The sequence below is a fragment of the Ursus americanus genome, chromosome 1, assembly GCF_024610735.1.
Source record: "Ursus americanus isolate L20-20 chromosome 1, mUrsAme1.1.p, whole genome shotgun sequence".
Taxonomy (NCBI): domain Eukaryota; kingdom Metazoa; phylum Chordata; class Mammalia; order Carnivora; family Ursidae; genus Ursus; species Ursus americanus.
The window spans coordinates 107,765,145-107,782,282 of record NC_142127.1 but is presented as its reverse complement, the minus strand read 5'-3'; the positions used below and the strand labels follow the sequence as shown (position 1 = coordinate 107,782,282).

At 52.6% G+C, this 17,138-nt stretch overlaps 1 protein-coding gene across 1 annotated transcript in view; it reads left to right on the top strand.

Annotated features, from left to right (window-relative positions):
• The window catches only part of LOC123791218 (contactin-associated protein-like 4), a 133,872-nt gene that overhangs the window by 83,112 nt on the left and 33,622 nt on the right, over window positions 1-17,138 (top strand). The window contains exons 11-14 of the mRNA XM_087865191.1: window positions 908-1,014; window positions 2,763-2,882; window positions 7,924-8,121; window positions 10,048-10,204. Of these exons, the coding sequence (XP_087721317.1) occupies window positions 908-1,014; window positions 2,763-2,882; window positions 7,924-8,121; window positions 10,048-10,204 (582 nt within the window). The remainder of the gene's footprint in view (window positions 1-907; window positions 1,015-2,762; window positions 2,883-7,923; window positions 8,122-10,047; window positions 10,205-17,138) is intronic.

The following is a 17,138-nucleotide window of genomic DNA, read 5'->3' as shown; positions in this document are numbered from 1 at the left end:
ACACACATGGAATGTTCTGTATAAATTATAGTAACTGGTCATGGGTTCCCTCGAGCTATTGAAAGTGCCGATGCAAATATAAATTAGTTGACGTGGAATTCTCATGACGCGTGATGAGTCATCTTGAGTTTGCTGGGTGAGGTTTGTGTGGTGTGTGCTTACGTATAAATGCAAGCACGTGCGTAACTGTGGTGGTGATTTTCTGTGCTGTGGTTTCAAGCGAGTCCTGCTTCCCTTTATGAACTTTCTAGACTGAGTATTTGATAATGGACACTTGCTGTTTGTATTCAAGAAAATCAGTTCTACTCTGGTTTTCACAGTACAAGTCCTGAGAGTGAGGTTTCAAGTGTCCCATTCTAGTTTGAATTGGGCAGATTACAAAATATCCGTCGTGCGTACATGGTGCTGAGTTTCCTTGAGTACCTTCTGATCTACTGGTTTTTCTCGGGGGAAATACAATGCATGTACGCCTTGCACCACAACCGGCCTTTGATTCCAAATACCAAGTGGACAAAGAATCAGAGCGATAGGTGAGCCTGGGATAAATGCCCTGTGGGCGGCAGGCCCCTTCTTCGTCTCTGCTTTTTTCCGTTCTTCCTCTCAAATATCTACGTGTGGCAACAATGACACAGGGTCGCCGCTGGTTTCTGCAAGCGACTTCTGCTCCCGGCCACACGGAGCAGCCACGCTGTGCTCCTGTGGCAGGAAACGTGCTTCTCCGGGGGACAGGGAAGCACGCGGGTCAGTCCGCTGGGTCAGGGTTCGCTAGCCCGGGGCTGGTTGCTCAGTCATCGCGGGCCGTGGGCGGCCGCCGTCCCCTCGTCCATGTTCCCGCAGCTCGGCTAGCGGGACCCAGACCTCACGAAGACCAGCAGTCACACGGAGACTCTCCCTGCCCTTCTTTCAGGTGTTCGCCCAACCGCTGCGAGCACGGCGGCAGGTGCTCCCAGAGCTGGACGGCCTTCCACTGCAACTGCACCGGCACGGGCTACACGGGCGCCACGTGCCACCACCGTAAGTGCTCCGCCCGCCCCTCCCGCCCTCCGCCGCCCTCCTCTTTGGGATGCCTGCCCACGCCTGTATCTGCAGCCACGTCTGGCTGTGGTCTAAGTCGCTCATACAGTCACTTCCAGAAACACGAAAATCGATAGGAAAGAAGAAGACAGTAGACAAAAGGAAAATAAACCAAGAAAGTGCGCTGTAATCAAAGAGAACCCTGGAACAAAGTCCGTCGTGCCTAAATCTCTGGTTGGGTTCCTTGAGTTGGCCGCAGTTGTGCTTCTGAGCTTCCTGGAAACACCTCACAGTGGAGACACGATTGGTACCAGGTTATTGATGTTCCTAGACATAAACAGATTCCTGGGAGAATCTGGGTAGGAGTCCCAACCGTGCTGCGGGATTCAGAGTTCAGGTCCCCATTGACCCCGAGGTCCTTTGATGGAGCTGATGGTAGTTGCAGGTGCATTGGTCAGGTGTCGATGCGTCAGGCCCTGTTCTTTGCCTCCTGTGCGTCACGCAGTCCCGTCCGCATGACTGAAATCCCATTTCCGGAGAGGAAACAGCCGATTCTATTACTAGTGGGATTCTCGTCTGCAGCATCAGACGCTCGGGCCAGAGAAGCCTGCCAGGGGCCGCCCTGCACGCTGTAGGACGCTCAGCCGTGTCCCTGGCCTCCATTCACTCGAGGACAGTAGAGCCTCCCTCCGTTTTCTCCAAAATTGTCCCAGTCCGAGAGTGCTGCCTTGGCGGGAAGCACGGCACTCTTTTTATCATTTAACCTTATGAGACTCACAGAAGGCAGGCAGGCGGGACGCCAGGAAGCCCTTTCTCACACGGGGCCTGGGCTTTGGGCATGTGACCCGTTGAAGGACTCAGGGTCTGATCCTTGGGGAGCAGCTGAGACCAGGACCCTGTCTCACAGAGATGCTTGGAGGAGGGGGAGGGAGACGACGATCAAGAAGGGCTCCGGGCACCCCCACCTCCGCATGCTGGCTCCCACGGGAGGGAGGGGAGAGGAGGTTCCGGAACCAGAGCCCAGCGCCCGACGGGAGGAGGAGTCCCCACGGCTGTATCTCCTCTCCTCCCTCCCCTGTCATGCCCAAAACAGCCCTGCACAGAGCTGATGCCTGGTGGATGTGCTTTAATGGATGGATTTTTCTAGTTTAACTCTTACGAGTAACTGTCAGTCCACGGGCTCTGAGGAAGCAGTCGGAGGATAAGTGGATGGGCTCTGCCCAGTGGGCATCACCGTTGTTCTCCCTAGAAGAGCAGAGGGGACGTTGGCGGGTCGCCAGTTACCTGCTGATGAGGCCGCTCTGAGACATGGCCAGGAGGGGCCTAACTAGCCCAGGTCACCCCTGTTCTTACTCGGGGCGCAGTGTGGGGACACGTTCATAAAGAACAAAGGTTCACGTGTCCCGGGGACGTCTGCCAGTAGACAGAGCTCCAGGCAAACACTCGTGGTCTGGTTCCTGGTGATGGGACAGTGTACCAAGTTCCGCACTGAACCAAGTAATCGTATTTGCCTGTAGGGGCCTAACAGCATTGTAGGTCTGATGGCTACACACTTTCCTTCTGTCTCCTTCGTTACCCTACGCACACATGCCTTTAAACAGTGGTCCCAGATTTTCTGACGTGGTCACGCTCCCGGAGGGCGAATATTTGCGATGATGCGGAACGTGGGGTTTCCTTCACCTCCTCCTTAGACATGTAGGACTCTCCCTCCATCCCATTTCCGGTGACTGACTGGTGGTTCTCCCCAGCCCTCTACGAGCAGTCGTGCGAGGCGTACAAGCACAGGGGCGAGTCCTCAGGGAGATACTACATCGACCCCGACGGCAGCGGACCCCTGCAGCCCTTCCCCGCATTCTGCAACATGACAGGTGAGTCAACAACTTCAACTCCTGCAAACACGAAATCACAGCCCGGTGATCTGGTTAGCAGCTTTATTAGGATAACCTTGTGAGATAGTGATTCAATAGAAGTATTTGATATAAATGTTTAAAAAATAGTTAAAAAATAGGGGCGCCCGGGTGGCACAGCGGTTAAGCGTCTACCTTTGGCTCAGGGCATGATCCCGGCGTTCTGGGATCGAGCCCCACATCAGGCTCCTCCGCTGGGAGCCTGCTTCTTCCTCTCCCACTCCCCCTGCTTGTGTTCCCTCTCTCGCTGGCTGTCTCTCTCTCTGTCAAATAAATAAATAAAATCTTTAAAAAAAAATAAAAATAAAGAAAAAAAAATAGTTAAAAAATGAAAATTCATAATTATGTCATTATCTTCAAGCATGTACTCTGAAATATTTAATAATACAATTTTGCCTATTAAATCTTAAAAGGTTTTTCAAGACTTACCTGATTAGATTAATGGATGTGCAAGTCAAAAGCATTTTCACCTGTTTTTTTAAAGATTTTATTTATTTTAGAGAGCGAGCACGAGTGGGGGAGGGGCGAGAGGGAAGGTGAGAGAGAATCCCAAGCAGACTCCCCTCCGATCACAGAGCCTGATGCGGGGCTCAGTCCCACAACCCTGAGATCACGACCTGACCCGAACTCAAGAGCAGGACGCCCAACCGACAGAGCCCCTGGGCACCTGCATTTTCACCTTTTCGTAGTAAAAGCTGTGCATTTCGGCTGGACACCACGGTGGTCTTCCAGCGAGTGTGGACATGCAGTGTGTGCTGTGGGCTCCTTAATTCCTGTGCAGATCCAGTCTGCCTCTCTCTGATCGCCACATCTGTTCCTGTGACTGCGGCCACATCCCCGTGTCTTGTCCACACTGGAGCCCACCCCCACCCCTCAGCCCACGCTGCCCTGAGGCCCCCGGCCCCGGGCAGGACACCTTCCACGATGCCGTCTCTGCATCGCTGTGTGACGTGAGCTCCGCCTCCACACGGAACTGCCGCCTCTTTAAAGTTTCTACCTTGCTGAGTTTCAGACACTGTTACCCAGATTCTAGACACGCAGTGTCTCCCAGTGCCCTAGGTTGGATTCTGTCCCCCCAAAACTCACGTCCCCTGGAAGCTGCGAGCGTGACTGTGTTTGGAAATATGGTTTCTGCAGATGCGTCCGGCTGAGATGCGGTCATGCTGGGTGAGGGTGGCTCTGGGGCGAAGGCTGGTGTCCCAATGGGGGAGGGAGATGGGAATACGGACACAGGAGGGGGGGGCCGCGTGGCCAGCCGTGGACGGCCAGGGTTCCCAACGCCAGCAGAGCTGCAGGAGGGCGCAGTCCCGCCACCCCGTCGGTCGGGCTCTGGGCTCTGGTGTGGGAGAATCAACCCGGGTGCCTGAAGCCACCAAGCTGTGGAGCTTGTAAGTTGGTGAAGACAACGCACCCTGTGGCAGACTCCCTGAGAAGAGAATCGTTGCTGCCTAGACTTTAAAATGATTTTTGAATAGTTTAAAACCATTCCCATGAAATTTTTGATTTTCTGTCTCAATTCTCAAGATAAAATCTGACTGTTGCTGCCATTAACCAAATTATTTGATCAAACATGAGTCAGGCAGGTGTCCCTCCCGGAGGGGGAGGGGCGGCCGGGACGGGGGGGCGGGGGGCAGTGTGCCGGCAGCACGGCGCTCAGACGGGCGTGTCCACACCCACATCCAGACCCCCAGGCCGGCGGGGACACGGGTCCGTGCCTGACAGACAGCTGGGTCCAGTAAACAGTGAGGGGACGTCAGGGCTGGTGTCCGGGGGACCCCCGGTTCCAGAGGTAAACACAGCTCCCTCCTGGTGTCTTCTGCCCGGAGACGTCTTGTGGCCACCTGGTCCCTGCTGCACCTGGCGTTCTGTGCGGACAGCGGGTCTGGTGCTGGGAGCCCCTCTGGGTGTGCAACATGTGGCCTCGGAGGGGACGCCTAGCCGGCTTGCCTGCCCACCTTGTCCTCCTGGGGGTCCACCCCCCAGACTTGGGGCGCCGTGCTTCGACCTCTGGAAGAACGGACAATGTGCCTTCAGCGCCTGTGCACACATGCCACACGCGTGTGCCGGCGCCAGAGCTGGGCGGCGGCCGGGAGCACATGAGGACATGTATGCAGCTGACTTCCAGCAGCCCGTGTCCTCCACCCCAGACTCTGACCGGCCTCAGCAGTGTGAGGCGCCCTGACCCCATCCAGACGCTGTCCGTGCTGCGGGGACGCAACAGCCGACCCGGCCGTGCAGGCGTGTTTGGGGACGGAGCCCTCGCCAGGCACCGTGGATGCCGAGGCGGTGGACTGCTGAGGCAGCGCGTGCACTTGGCCGCGTCGTACCTGTGGTTTTCTTGACCGTCGTCGTGGAGAATTTCCGTGAGTTCAAGGCCCCGGTGATGAGGTCCTTCGTCCCCATCGACACCTTCTGGACCCTAATCATTTCCTCTTCGTGGCCGCAGTCAGCCCTGGTCATCAGGCCGCGGCAGCGTGTCCTCGCTCCCCTGTCTCTCAGTCCCGGGCGTCCTGGGGGCTCGCAGGGGCAGACCCCTCAGAACGGCCCCCCCACTTTGGCGCTGCCTCGCTCCAGAGCCTCCTCTCCAAGGGGGGGTCAGGGAAGTGCAGGAGGAGGAGAACGGGGCTAACCACGACACCCTGAGAGTCTCTGCGGGATGGGAGGGTGGGCAGGGGCACAGTGGTAGGCGGGAACGGGCCCTCCCCAGGCAGGCCGGGCGCACGAGGAGGGCAGCTTCGGAGGAAGCCCCTGCCCCAGGTCGGCATGAGACTCAGAGTGGCCACTGAGGCAGGGTCCCGGACCTCACCCCACCTCCTCGGCCCCAGGAGTCATGTGTCCCCTCTGCCCTGGGAACAATCCAGCAGGCGACAGGGACCTGAAATCCACGGTTGGGCTGAGAGTCGTCATGGCTCTGAGGACGTCCGAGGTCTTCCTCGGGGCGGGTGGAGCCTCGAGAGCCTGGGGGTAGTCTCAGCAGAGACTGTGCGGCGACCCCCTCTCCTGGGCTCCGGGTCTCTGCCTCTCTGGGGGCAGCGATGTCACCTCGTCCCGCGTCCCAGAGAACAGGGTCAGGTGCCAAAGGCTCACGTCTAAGATAACTGACGTGTTTGTGGTGCTCACAGAATCCACCAAAATCGTAGTGGGAATCGGACTGTGTGGGAAGGAAGCCCAGGCAGACAGCAGAGGGCAGCCCGTGTGCCGGGCTCCTCACCGGGCGGCAGCTGCAGGGGCTGCACCCCAGAGGCAGAAGGCTCCCCCACGTGTGCCCGGCAGTGTCCGTGGAGGAACGAGGCCCACGCAGCCCCTCCCAGGACAGAACACAGGCCGGGGCCACGGGACGTGGGATCCTCATCTCCGTGGGCACCTCTGGCTCGTCACAAAGGAGACACGGGCTGCCGCCTCCCATCGGTGAGGTCGTTTGGCACAGATAGGACGTCTTCTCGGTGCTTTGGAGGACCATGCAACGCCCTCGGGTCCCCGAGGCCGATCTCCACATTGGAAATGTCCGCGTCTTCTCCGTTTCCTCTCGGGGACGCAGGCCCAGCGGAGCCGCTGTGCGCCGATCACAGCTTGTTTGGGTTTACTTCCTGTGTGAATCATACCACCGCTCTCTGACGTGTTGTCAGGTCGGAGGAAAGGCGTGAGTCGGAACCTGGGGCGTTTTCATGGTAGAGCTGGTGTCATGGTTTCCGTCCAGATGAACCCAGCCCCTGAATGAAACCAGCCTGTTGTGCCCAACAGTCCCCAGCTGTGTCTAGAGGGCGGCCTGAGATTTCCACGTCACACGGGCTCCAGGAGTGGAGCAAACAGGGACCACGGGTCCATCGTCACACCTCCCTGTGGCCGTCGCAGCTCCCGTGTGAACTGTGCCGAGCCTGCCACCCCCAGCGACCCCAGGTCTGTCCCCACGAGAACAGGAAGACACATGGCAGGTGGCCCCAAAGCCCCCGCCTGCTCTATCTCCGTGGCCGCGGCGGCTTCAGAGCAGCAGAAATCCTGAAGAAACAAGCTACACCAGCTTTGTGGGGCGCGGCCACCACGTGCCACACAGCAGACGGCTCGCAGGACTCCATCGTCTGGCCGCTCAGCAGCTGGAAGTCCTCTGTTGACGCGTACCGACAGCCATGGCCTGTGCATGTGTCTCAGGCAGGAATGCCAGACACACGGACGGGGGTCACACAAAGAGCAAACCAGCAAAACCAAGTCCATACGGCCACTTTCCAGGCCCCTTAATTGGACAAATCCCAACCAAAAGGGACAATTTAACCAATTCTTTTTCACAGATGATGCTGGGTGACCAGACCACACAGAGAGAGTTCTGGCAATGGGGATTAGGAGAATCCACGTCCCCTTGTGCACCGGCATTCAGCATGCAGGGTTCACATTGCAGCTGCCGTGCCAGGTGGACAGAGGTGTCCCAGGTGGACAGGAGTACACTCAGGCAGACAGAGGTGCACCAGGGTATACAGAAGTGGCCAGGGGTCATGGCACTGTCACAGGCCAGGGCATCTCGCCCTGCAGAGCAGGGTCAGGTGTGGGTCCAGGAAGGCCACCTCTCCTTGCCCCCAGGTCTGAGCGGAGCAGGCGTGTGATGCCACGGTCACCTGCAGGGAGGATGCAGGTCAGTGCATGTGAGAGGAGCACAGGTTGCTGACGGTGTCAGGTGATTCTCCAGTGAAGAAAAGAGTGCTGTTAAAGTAGAAAAGCCATTGTTTGTCTTGCATTACTTTAGATAATTAGAGAAATTTAATAACCAAGTTATACGTCTTTTTCTCTCCCATGAATGTTGTCTGGCTAAGAATCCAGAAACACCCACTTTCACGAAAGGATCAGCTCAGACATAAATGACACACTTCATCACAGGAAGACCACCCTCTCCCCTGATTTAAGGGTTAGAGTCCCACTGGCGCTGACTCTGCGTCTGCCCACTAGAAGGTGACCGGCGGTGCTGAGTGTCCAGCTCAGTGACCTCCTCTCCTTTCTCTCCCGCTCCACCCGTGAGACATCTCGTGGACCGTCATGCAGCACAATGGCTCAGCCCTCACCAGGGTCAAGGGCGCAGACCAGGAGAACGCGCACTGGGCGGCGTTCCAGTATGAGGCCAGCCTGGAGCAGCTGCTGGCCACCATCGCCCACGCCGGGCACTGCCAGCAGCTGCTGGAGTTCCACTGTAGGAGGTCTCGGCTCCGGGACTCACGAGGTAGGTGCCCACGACGTGCCCAGGTCAACGACCCCTGCCAGCCCCCCCCCCCCCGGCCCCCGCTGAGGTGCAGGTGAAGGCGGCACGGAGCACAGGTCTAGCTTGATCTAGGGGCAGAAGCTTACCTTTCTCCGTCGCATGCAGACTGCCTCTCAGTGCTGCTTCAGGCTGTGCCTTTCTTCCTTCTGACCGAGTCCCTGTTTCTTGTGTGTTCTGTTCGTGCCCCGCGTCCCGGTCCTCAGTGCTCTTCCCCTGCATCGGCCCTGATTTCTCAAACCACCCACCAGTTCACTGTTTATGAAGGGACGTGTCTTTCTGGACATGGCTTCCACCATGCGTGCTCCTGTTTGGGCAGCCCTGAGGCCCTCCGCACGCTCCCCTGCGGGGTCCCGGGACTCCCGGGCACGGCCGCTCTCACCCAACCCCACACTGGCTCCTCAGCTCCTTGTTTCCTCATGTGGATGCGCGGTGTGGACAGTGCACGTGATGGAGGTACAAGCTCATCCTTGAATTTTGCAAATCACTCCTCTTTTCACCCACAAGGGAAATGGCAGAAAAACATATGTAGCCTCAGATTAAAGCCGGTTCTGCAAAGGAGCAGTTGCAGATTGAAGGGAAGGGCAGCCAAGGGCTTCCGCGGGCGGTCAGGCTCTCCCACTCCCAGGTGGACCCTCCTGCCTCCCCCAGATCTCTATAGTGCCCAACAACTCACAGACGCAACCAGAGGCCCCGGCGTCATGACAGCCTTTGGAGAATCGCCGTTGGTGGGAGAGATGAGTAGAAGCTGAAAACACACTTAAAAGATGCAGCCCAGTGATGTCATTTTGCTCTGGTTTGAAAGCATAATGGTGAAATGATTAAAATTTTAAAGTGTTATTATCAAAATATCTATTAAATATTTTAAATGCCATCAGCCTCCCTGCAATGAGCTTTCAGCTTAATTTGGAAGAAATTCATCTTAGATGCCTTTTGGCACAACTCTCTTCCTGGACCCACGGGAGTTGGCAATGGCCACGCGTTTTCTTGCGAGCGGTTGTCAGTCCTGGGGGGAGAGGTCCAAATCCGACAGGGAGCAGGGTGGACAGGCCACGACACTGCCACACACTGGGAGCTCAGAGTGTCTCGGTGGCCACTCAGCCACTCAGAGGCGTGGAGGAACGTCCACACAGCCCCGCCTCCCACCAGCCCCATGGGCGCGTGCTCCCGGTGCGCCCTCGCTCATCACCGCTCCTGGGATTGGGGTTGCCTGGGGCTCCTGGACACACCCTCCCTCCTTCGGTGGCCCAGGGCGTTTGGGAGGAGTCATAACAAGGCAGCCTGGGGCTCTGGTCCAGTGGGGGTGTCGCTGCTCGGAGCGCGTTCAGAACAGAAGATGTGCTGGGGGGGGTAAAGGGTTTGCTCTGCGGAGGCGTGGACTCGCTTTTCAGCACAGCGGCTCCCCGAACAAGCCAGTCCTCGGCGGGCATATGCCCCACGCGGCGCCCAAAGGAGCCTTGCAGCCAGGGCCCCGGAGAGGGTGCTTCCGGGAGCCTGCCTGTCTGCCGGGCGGTTTCGATCCAAGGGCATTCACATCCGCAGCACGTGTCAGCTTCTGGCGGAGCTGAGTGTTTTAATCCTGAGGGCAACTCACTTTTCATATAATTCTTGGAGAAATCACATAGTTTTGCTGATTAGAAATTATTTACTGCCGTGACGGAAAGACTTGGGTGCTATCGTGTATTTTCAAGGGTGTAATCAGACAAACCCGAGTCTGGGTTAGAACGCCCAGCAGCACCTCCCGCTACGGTGTTAAGAAGAGGTTCGTTCCTGAAGCAGGTGTGTTCTTGCTGCGGGTTTCTTCGTAACGGTCTGGGAGAGAAGGGGTCATCTGGGGTGGCAGGGCACGGGGGCCAAGCAGAAGTCACCTTTCTCAAACCTGTTTTTCAGATGGAACCCCTCTGAGCTGGTGGGTCGGAAGCACCCAGGGGACGCGCACCTACCGGCCGGGTTCCGCGCCCGAGGCCCAGATGTGCGCGTGTGGCTTAGCGGGGAACTGCGCAGACTCCCGGGATCGCTGCAACTGCGACGCGGACCAGGACGAATGGTGAATTGCTCGGGATTTCCTTCCGCACGGCGTGCTTTTGCTGTCGCCCGAAACGTGAACGTTCGTTAGATGCTCCACGGCTAGGCCAGGGATGACGGCGGATGGGTTAGAAACGTCTATGCGGATAAAATACGGTACCGTCAATCTGTTATTGAGATCGGTGATGTGCTGGCTTGCGTTCTTCCTTTTCTTCACTTCCTGTTTCTTACTTCTAACGTCTCCGTCACGGGCAAGGACAAGCCCACGAAGGGCAGAGCAGCACTAACAAGCCCCGTGTGCCCGTCACCAGCCACCGCTCGCGGTCAGCCTCGCAGCGTGGGCGCCCCGCCTGCTCCCCCTGCCTGGATTACTGTCGAGCAAGCCCACACATCATACCATCGCATCCCTCGATATTCTGTTATCATGATAAATCCACAGTGAATCATTTATATTTTTTGTTCAGTATGACATCAGCCTCATTATAATTTCTAGAAGTTTTGGATTCTGCTTAATTAAGTTCACTTAAGCGGTCTCTGCTTGACGGGACATAGTTTCTGAAGAGTGTCCCTCCCGTATGATTGACACGAAGGGGTCCCTGACCAGACAGGCGCAGGGGATGAAGTTCTGCGAGGCACGCTGCTTGGGCAGGCAGGCTGGGCTTGCACACCACTGGCTCTGAGAGGGCGTCCAGAATTATCTAATCACATAGTGGGTCAAATCAGTTTATGTTTAAAACCATATATATCACACATAGACCACGTAAAAATGGCACTCCACGTATAAATGAAAGGTTGTCTCATGTAGGTAGAAAATCCGTGAAATTAGAAAACTGGTTAATTACACGTGAGGCTAAAGACCTTGCATTGTGTATTGATTTTTTTTTATTTATTTGTAAAGTGGAAATGTTTTGAAATCTCTGGGATTCATGCTTCAAACGTATCACCAATTTACGAATGCTTTTAGCTCAAACGCCTTAGTTATCGCGTTTCTACGCTCCTCTGAGCACAGGTCACGGACGCCAGAATCACCTGTAAAAGAGCGAAGTGATCAATGTGATTTATTTGGCTGCAGAATGTCTGTTATACTCAGGACTTGAGACAACATCGGGCCGCTGTGGGTGGGGGAGTAATGAATAAGAAACATTGCCGGTGGCACAGCTCAGAGCAGGGCCCTTGGTCATTAACGTGATGGAGGAGCAGAGGTGGCCCTGGGTGAGGATGTGCAGGGGCTTCTGGCAGGGCTGAATGGCTCTGACGGCCGGGGTCTGGGAACTGGAGACAATCTATGGACAGGACGTGGGGACAAGACATGGGGGGACCTGTGTATCTGTGGTTTCCTGTCAGTGACCAACAGGGTGTCCACCAGGGAGAAACCTCAGAAAGCTGTAAGACCAGGTAGCTTATCCAGAGGGCATGAGCCCCCTTTTGCCCTCTGACCCCCTGATGGCTGCTCTGTGGTCCCTGTGACTCATTCCCATTGCGAATGATGGTTCCAGTTATGGGGAACCATCACTGATCCTTCTGGATATTATCCAAAGATTCACTTGTAGAATTTCTGCTTCCTGTCTGCACAGCGTGGAGTCATGTGGTCAGAGCCCCCGGGAGCCACAGACACCACCGGCCACCTTGGGCAGCTCATGCCAGTGGACCAGGGAGCAAAGGGAAGAGTTCCTTGTCCATGGCTGCAGAGGACTGTGTCTGTCGTGCTCAGCTGGGCTGCCTCTGTGCAAACGGGGTGGAGAGCTCATCCTGAACCCAGAGAATTCTCTGGTCTTCTCTGCCACTGACTCGCCCAGGACATGGCAGTCATAGCAACCACAGCCTGGCGAGGGAGAGGCCAAAGGTCAGACCCTCAGGAATGCCCTTTTGGCATGTTGCCATTCTTGGAGCATTTCATTAACTTTTGGCACAATAAGAGGTTCCAAACTCGTCTTGTACTTTCTGTGCCCCAGCTTTGGAAAATGCCATTTCTACAGGAAGACCTGGTTCCTTTCAGGAAAGGGTGGTACTCGGGTATCAGTACTTAGAACTGGGTGTGCTCAGTGCTACTGGATGTCTTTTTTTTTTTTTTTTAAGATTTTATTTATTTATTTGACAGAGAGCCAGCCAGCGAGAGAGGGAACACAAGCAGGGGGAGTGGGAGAGGAAGAAGCAGGCTCCTAGCAGAGGAGCCTGATGTGGGGCTGGATCCCAGAACGCTGGGATCACGCCCTGAGCCGAAGGCAGACGCTTAACGACTGCGCCACCTTGGCACCCCGCTACTGGAATGTCTTAAAATCCATGACCCCACCAATCCCAGTGCAATGCCATGGGATAAATTCTAACCACCGTCTTTCTATAATTGTAACTCCCTTTCCAACAGCAAGAAACCTGGTCCTTATTTCCTAAAAAGCATGTGCTTCTATTCTCTGTCCTAGAATTTGCAAAAAGTGGTTTCAGAATTGCTAGCTCAAAACTTGAGGTGGGGGACAGAGGAGAAAGACAGAGAGGAGGCCTACTGATAGAGCTCACATTTCCTTCAAGGTTTGAGGTTTTCTTGTCCGTCCCCAAACTCATCCCTCCATCTTTACGTCCTCTAGCTCTTTCTCAGGCTCCATTCCACCTTCTCCATCATCTTTTTTTCATACCCATCCCCATCTCATTTCTTCTCTTTCTCTCTCTCAATCCCTGGATCCACTTCTCTCTCCTCCACATTTCCCCCTCCACCACCCTTCGCTACAGGTCACCAATCTCATTATTTCCTGGTTTATCTTTCCTATGTTTATGTTTGCATAAATAAGTAAATACTTGTGTAGTTTATTATTTTCCCCTTCTTTTTTACACTAAAGGTAACATATTCTCAGTATTTTTATACACTTTGTTCTTTTTCATAGCTATCTCCATTGTGTGGACATATCATAATTTATTCAAACACAGTCTTGTATACGGACATGTATGTTGCTTGTGGCAAATCACAAACCATTCTGCAAAGAATGGCAGTTCTGCTAGACATGACCCAGTTCTCAGTGTCCTTGCCCGTTTGCACTCCCGCCAGCAAGAGAGGAGAGTGTCTTATTACTGATGCTGTGTTATTCAGCAAGAAGTGACGTATTCATGATGCTGGGTTTTCTTATCCAAGAAAAAGGATCACACCATCACTTTTATGTCTCTCAGGAAAGTTTTCTTCTAGTCATTTGGTACATTTCCTGTTAAATTTAGTCCTTGATCATTTTATCTTCCTCCTTGGTACCAAAAGTGGAGTTATCATTATATCCTCTAGCTGGTTGTTGCTCATGTGTGAAGGCAAGTTTTTGTTGAATATGTTGGATAGCAGTGGAGTCTGTGGCCTCACGATCTGAGTGGGAATGTCCCCAGCCTGCCCGCTAGATGAGCTTCTGGCTGCAAGACCAGGGTATTTAGGTGACACAGACATGACAGCAGAGATGTGGACATATATATAGAGATGTCATCTAAACTTATGAGTCACTTTAAGGAAGTACCCATCAATTCTTACCTTCCTGAACGTCTCTTAGAAATGTGTGTTGACACTTGTCAAATCTTCAGCATTTATAGAAATAAGCAAATTATTTTTCTCCTTATATATAATAATTTAGTGGGTAATGTTAATGAACTTCCTAATATTTAAATTGGAACAAATTCCACTTGGTCACGTCGTATCATTTTTTGGTGTGGTATTATTTACTAATATTTTATTTACTAATATTTTAGCTAGAAGGCTTTCATCAACCTTCATAGGTGAGCTAGTCTTTATCAGATTTAGGAATCAAATTTTCAGATGGAAGGGCCTTTTAAAAATGTTTATATTTTCAGTTTTATTCTGATCCGATCAGAGTATGTTTATAATATTTCTACTGTAAGGAACTTACTGTCACTTTCTCTGCTGTATAGCCAATGACTGGGTTAGTGAATGTCCCATACAAGCTTGAGAAGAAGCTGTATTTCTTTTTGTTGGGTGTAGCTTTTGGTATATTACGGTAAGATTTACCCACCAGTTATGTTATTCAGGTCTTGTACATCCCCACCCATTCCCGTCTCTGTTTTGTGTTACAGTATCGTATTATTAGTGAGTTCCTCTGCCTGACCCCTTGCGTCTTCTGTAGACTTTTCTTCAGAAGGTGGTTGGTCTGATATTTTGGAGTAGAGGCATTTAGAACAGCTCTACCTGCATCGCACCTTCGGGCTTCAGATGCTGTGGTGCCCCTTTGTCACTCCCAGGCTTGAGTCTGAACTGTACTGTGACGCCAGGATCACCCCTGATTTCCTCGTCATGCAAATGGCAGGTGGGCCACTGCCCTCTCCTTTCAGCCTTTCTGAGGCACTTGGTGTGGGTGGGTCTCTGGTTTGCAGTGGACCGTCGTATCTTAGTGTGGGAGCCAAATCTGAAATTTTCTGTGTTTTAAAAGTTTAATTAAACCCTTTCATATTCATTGATGACACTCATACATTTGGGTTCAAACCTATCATATTATTTTATGTTATAGTTATTAACGTAAATTGTTACATTTGCTGTGTTTCTTTTTTCTTTGATCTTCTACAAAATTATTTCTTCAGTAGTTAGGGACTTTTGCTTTTTTGTCCTTGTAATGACATGCATAGTCAATTCTTTTAAAAAGACTTTGTCCTGTGGTTTTCTTATTTAACCCATTACTCTCTGGTTTGTAGGGTTTTTTTTTAATTCCCTTTGGTTCTTACCTGTTACCCATGTGATCACCAGGAAACCTACTCAGCCTCCCCTCTTTCCCGCGTCCTCCCTCTGCAGCATTTCCATCTTGCCAGAAAACAGCGCTAACGCGGAACAGCACGTATCACGCAAAGTGCCATTCACCCACCACTTCTGTCCCAGATCTCGTTACTTCCAGCTTTGCAGATGGAAGGTTGTCCGTAGGTCTGTCATTCATCTTCTGTCTGTCTTTCTTTGGAGGATGTGCTGGGGGTTTCATGTTCATGCGGCTGCTGCTGACGCTGGTTGCAGATGACACTTTACTGCCCTGACCGGGGCTGGGCCAGCACCTCAGGTGACTTCAGGGCAACTGGCGGCCATGTGAGGTTTTCCAGCTCCCTAAATCTTCTCATGAATGTGTCTATAGTACTCAGCATCCAGACCTGCAGGACCTTTCATTAGTTTATTTCCTAGAGACTTTGTATCTTTGATGCTCATGTGAACAGTATCATCTTATATCCGTTTTCATCTCCATGTTGGCCTTGTGTCCTGTGGCCCGGCTAGACTCCCGTTCTGAACTTCAGTGGGCAGTCTGTAGACTCTCTTGGATTTTCTGCACATGTAGTCACTTCTCCACAATCAATTACAATTTTATTTCTTTGTTTCCACTGGTAATATTTCAGTTATCAAACTTAAATGGGTACATCGGTGTTTATTCTATGATTGTTTCAACCACTTTGAATGTGTGATATTGCTGATACAGGAAAACATTTAATTAACCAAGAGAGTTATTAGTGATAATATATTTTTATATAAGTAAAATTTCTTATAAGGTCAAAATCACTCCATTTATTTGGAACAGTCTCCAAATTTGGTCATAAAAGTTGTTCTGAATGATCTTGTAGTCAATTGAAACCATTACGAGATGTTGGGGTTGGCCAGCTGCTCCCCCTCTCTTCCTTCCCAACCTCTGAAACTACTCTGAGTCACATTGTGCACCCCTGAAAGTCCTCACAAAACAACAATCGTATGGTTCCTTGGAAAATCATAAGTGTTATTTCTGTAGTTTTAGGAGTTGCTAAAAATAAACTGTAAAGTCCTCGTTTTGGACTCTTGACTCTGGGCCCTTCGAGGAAGACAGAGAACACAGAAAAACCACGAGCACCTGTTAACTAGGCTGTTTTGAGTAAATGCACCCAGCAAATCAGTAATTACGTGAGTAAAGTGGGACCTCGGAGACCCTGCGTAGTTACACAGTATTGTGAGGACAAGTCTTCCCATCAGCTCCACAAAAACATGGTTTTCAAACCAACGTGGAGCAGAGGTGTGTTTCATTTTCTTCCCCAGCACACGTGTGATGCACCAAGACGAGTCTGCAGCGTTCCTAGTCCTCTAAAAATGTCACTGTTACACCCTCAATGAAAAGGACTGGTTTCTGCAAAGTAGTTCTTCAAAAACTCACGGATCATAGTGAGTAACTACGGCTGCGTTTCCCCGGCGTGACCGTCTCCACAGGACGCGCTGGTGTGTCGGCGAGATTGACAGCAGAAGATGTGCTCAGTCTGGCCGACTTACCACGTGGCCATAAGCCACGCCACCCGCCGGTCTACCCCATTTATCCCAACGTCAAGCATCAGTGGATTTGGAAAATCCATGTTCTGTTTTCTTTGTTAGCATGAAGAAATAGAAGCTTAACTAGGTGAAGCAGAAGATTGTCAAGGCTGAATTTGGCAGATGATCCAACTCCTTCAATAGATACGCCTTACTGTTCAGATTTTAATATTTATGTTTTCATATCTCAGTATCTGCACTAAATACAGCTCAAGACTGCTTTGAACTCAGGAAGAAAAATTCAAATAACAGTCTCTAGTTTGATCTAAAAATAATGCTTCCTGTTTTACCTTTGACAACTTTTTTTTTTACTGTTGAATAAGGGAACGTCTAACTGCACAAAAAAAGGAGTGACCGACAGGGGGTAACCGGCTCTTCCTTCCCCGTCTGCGGAGGCAGGATGGGGAGAGGTGCCGAGGACGGTACTGCCAGCCCGGCCCCGCAGACCCAGGCACCAGCAGGTCATCGGAGCCTCCACCGTCCATAAATCAGAAATCCACACAAAATTGAAGCCCCTCATAAAACCAGGAGGATGTTGGAGAAAATGAGAAGAACCCTCTGGTGCTAAAGAGACAGGGACTGGCCAGGCGGGGCCGGTGCCAGCTGCCCGCTGCCCACCTCGCTCTGTCCCAGGAGATGCTGCTGTGTCTCCACCGGACACTCGCTTCTGCAGAGTGTGACGGCA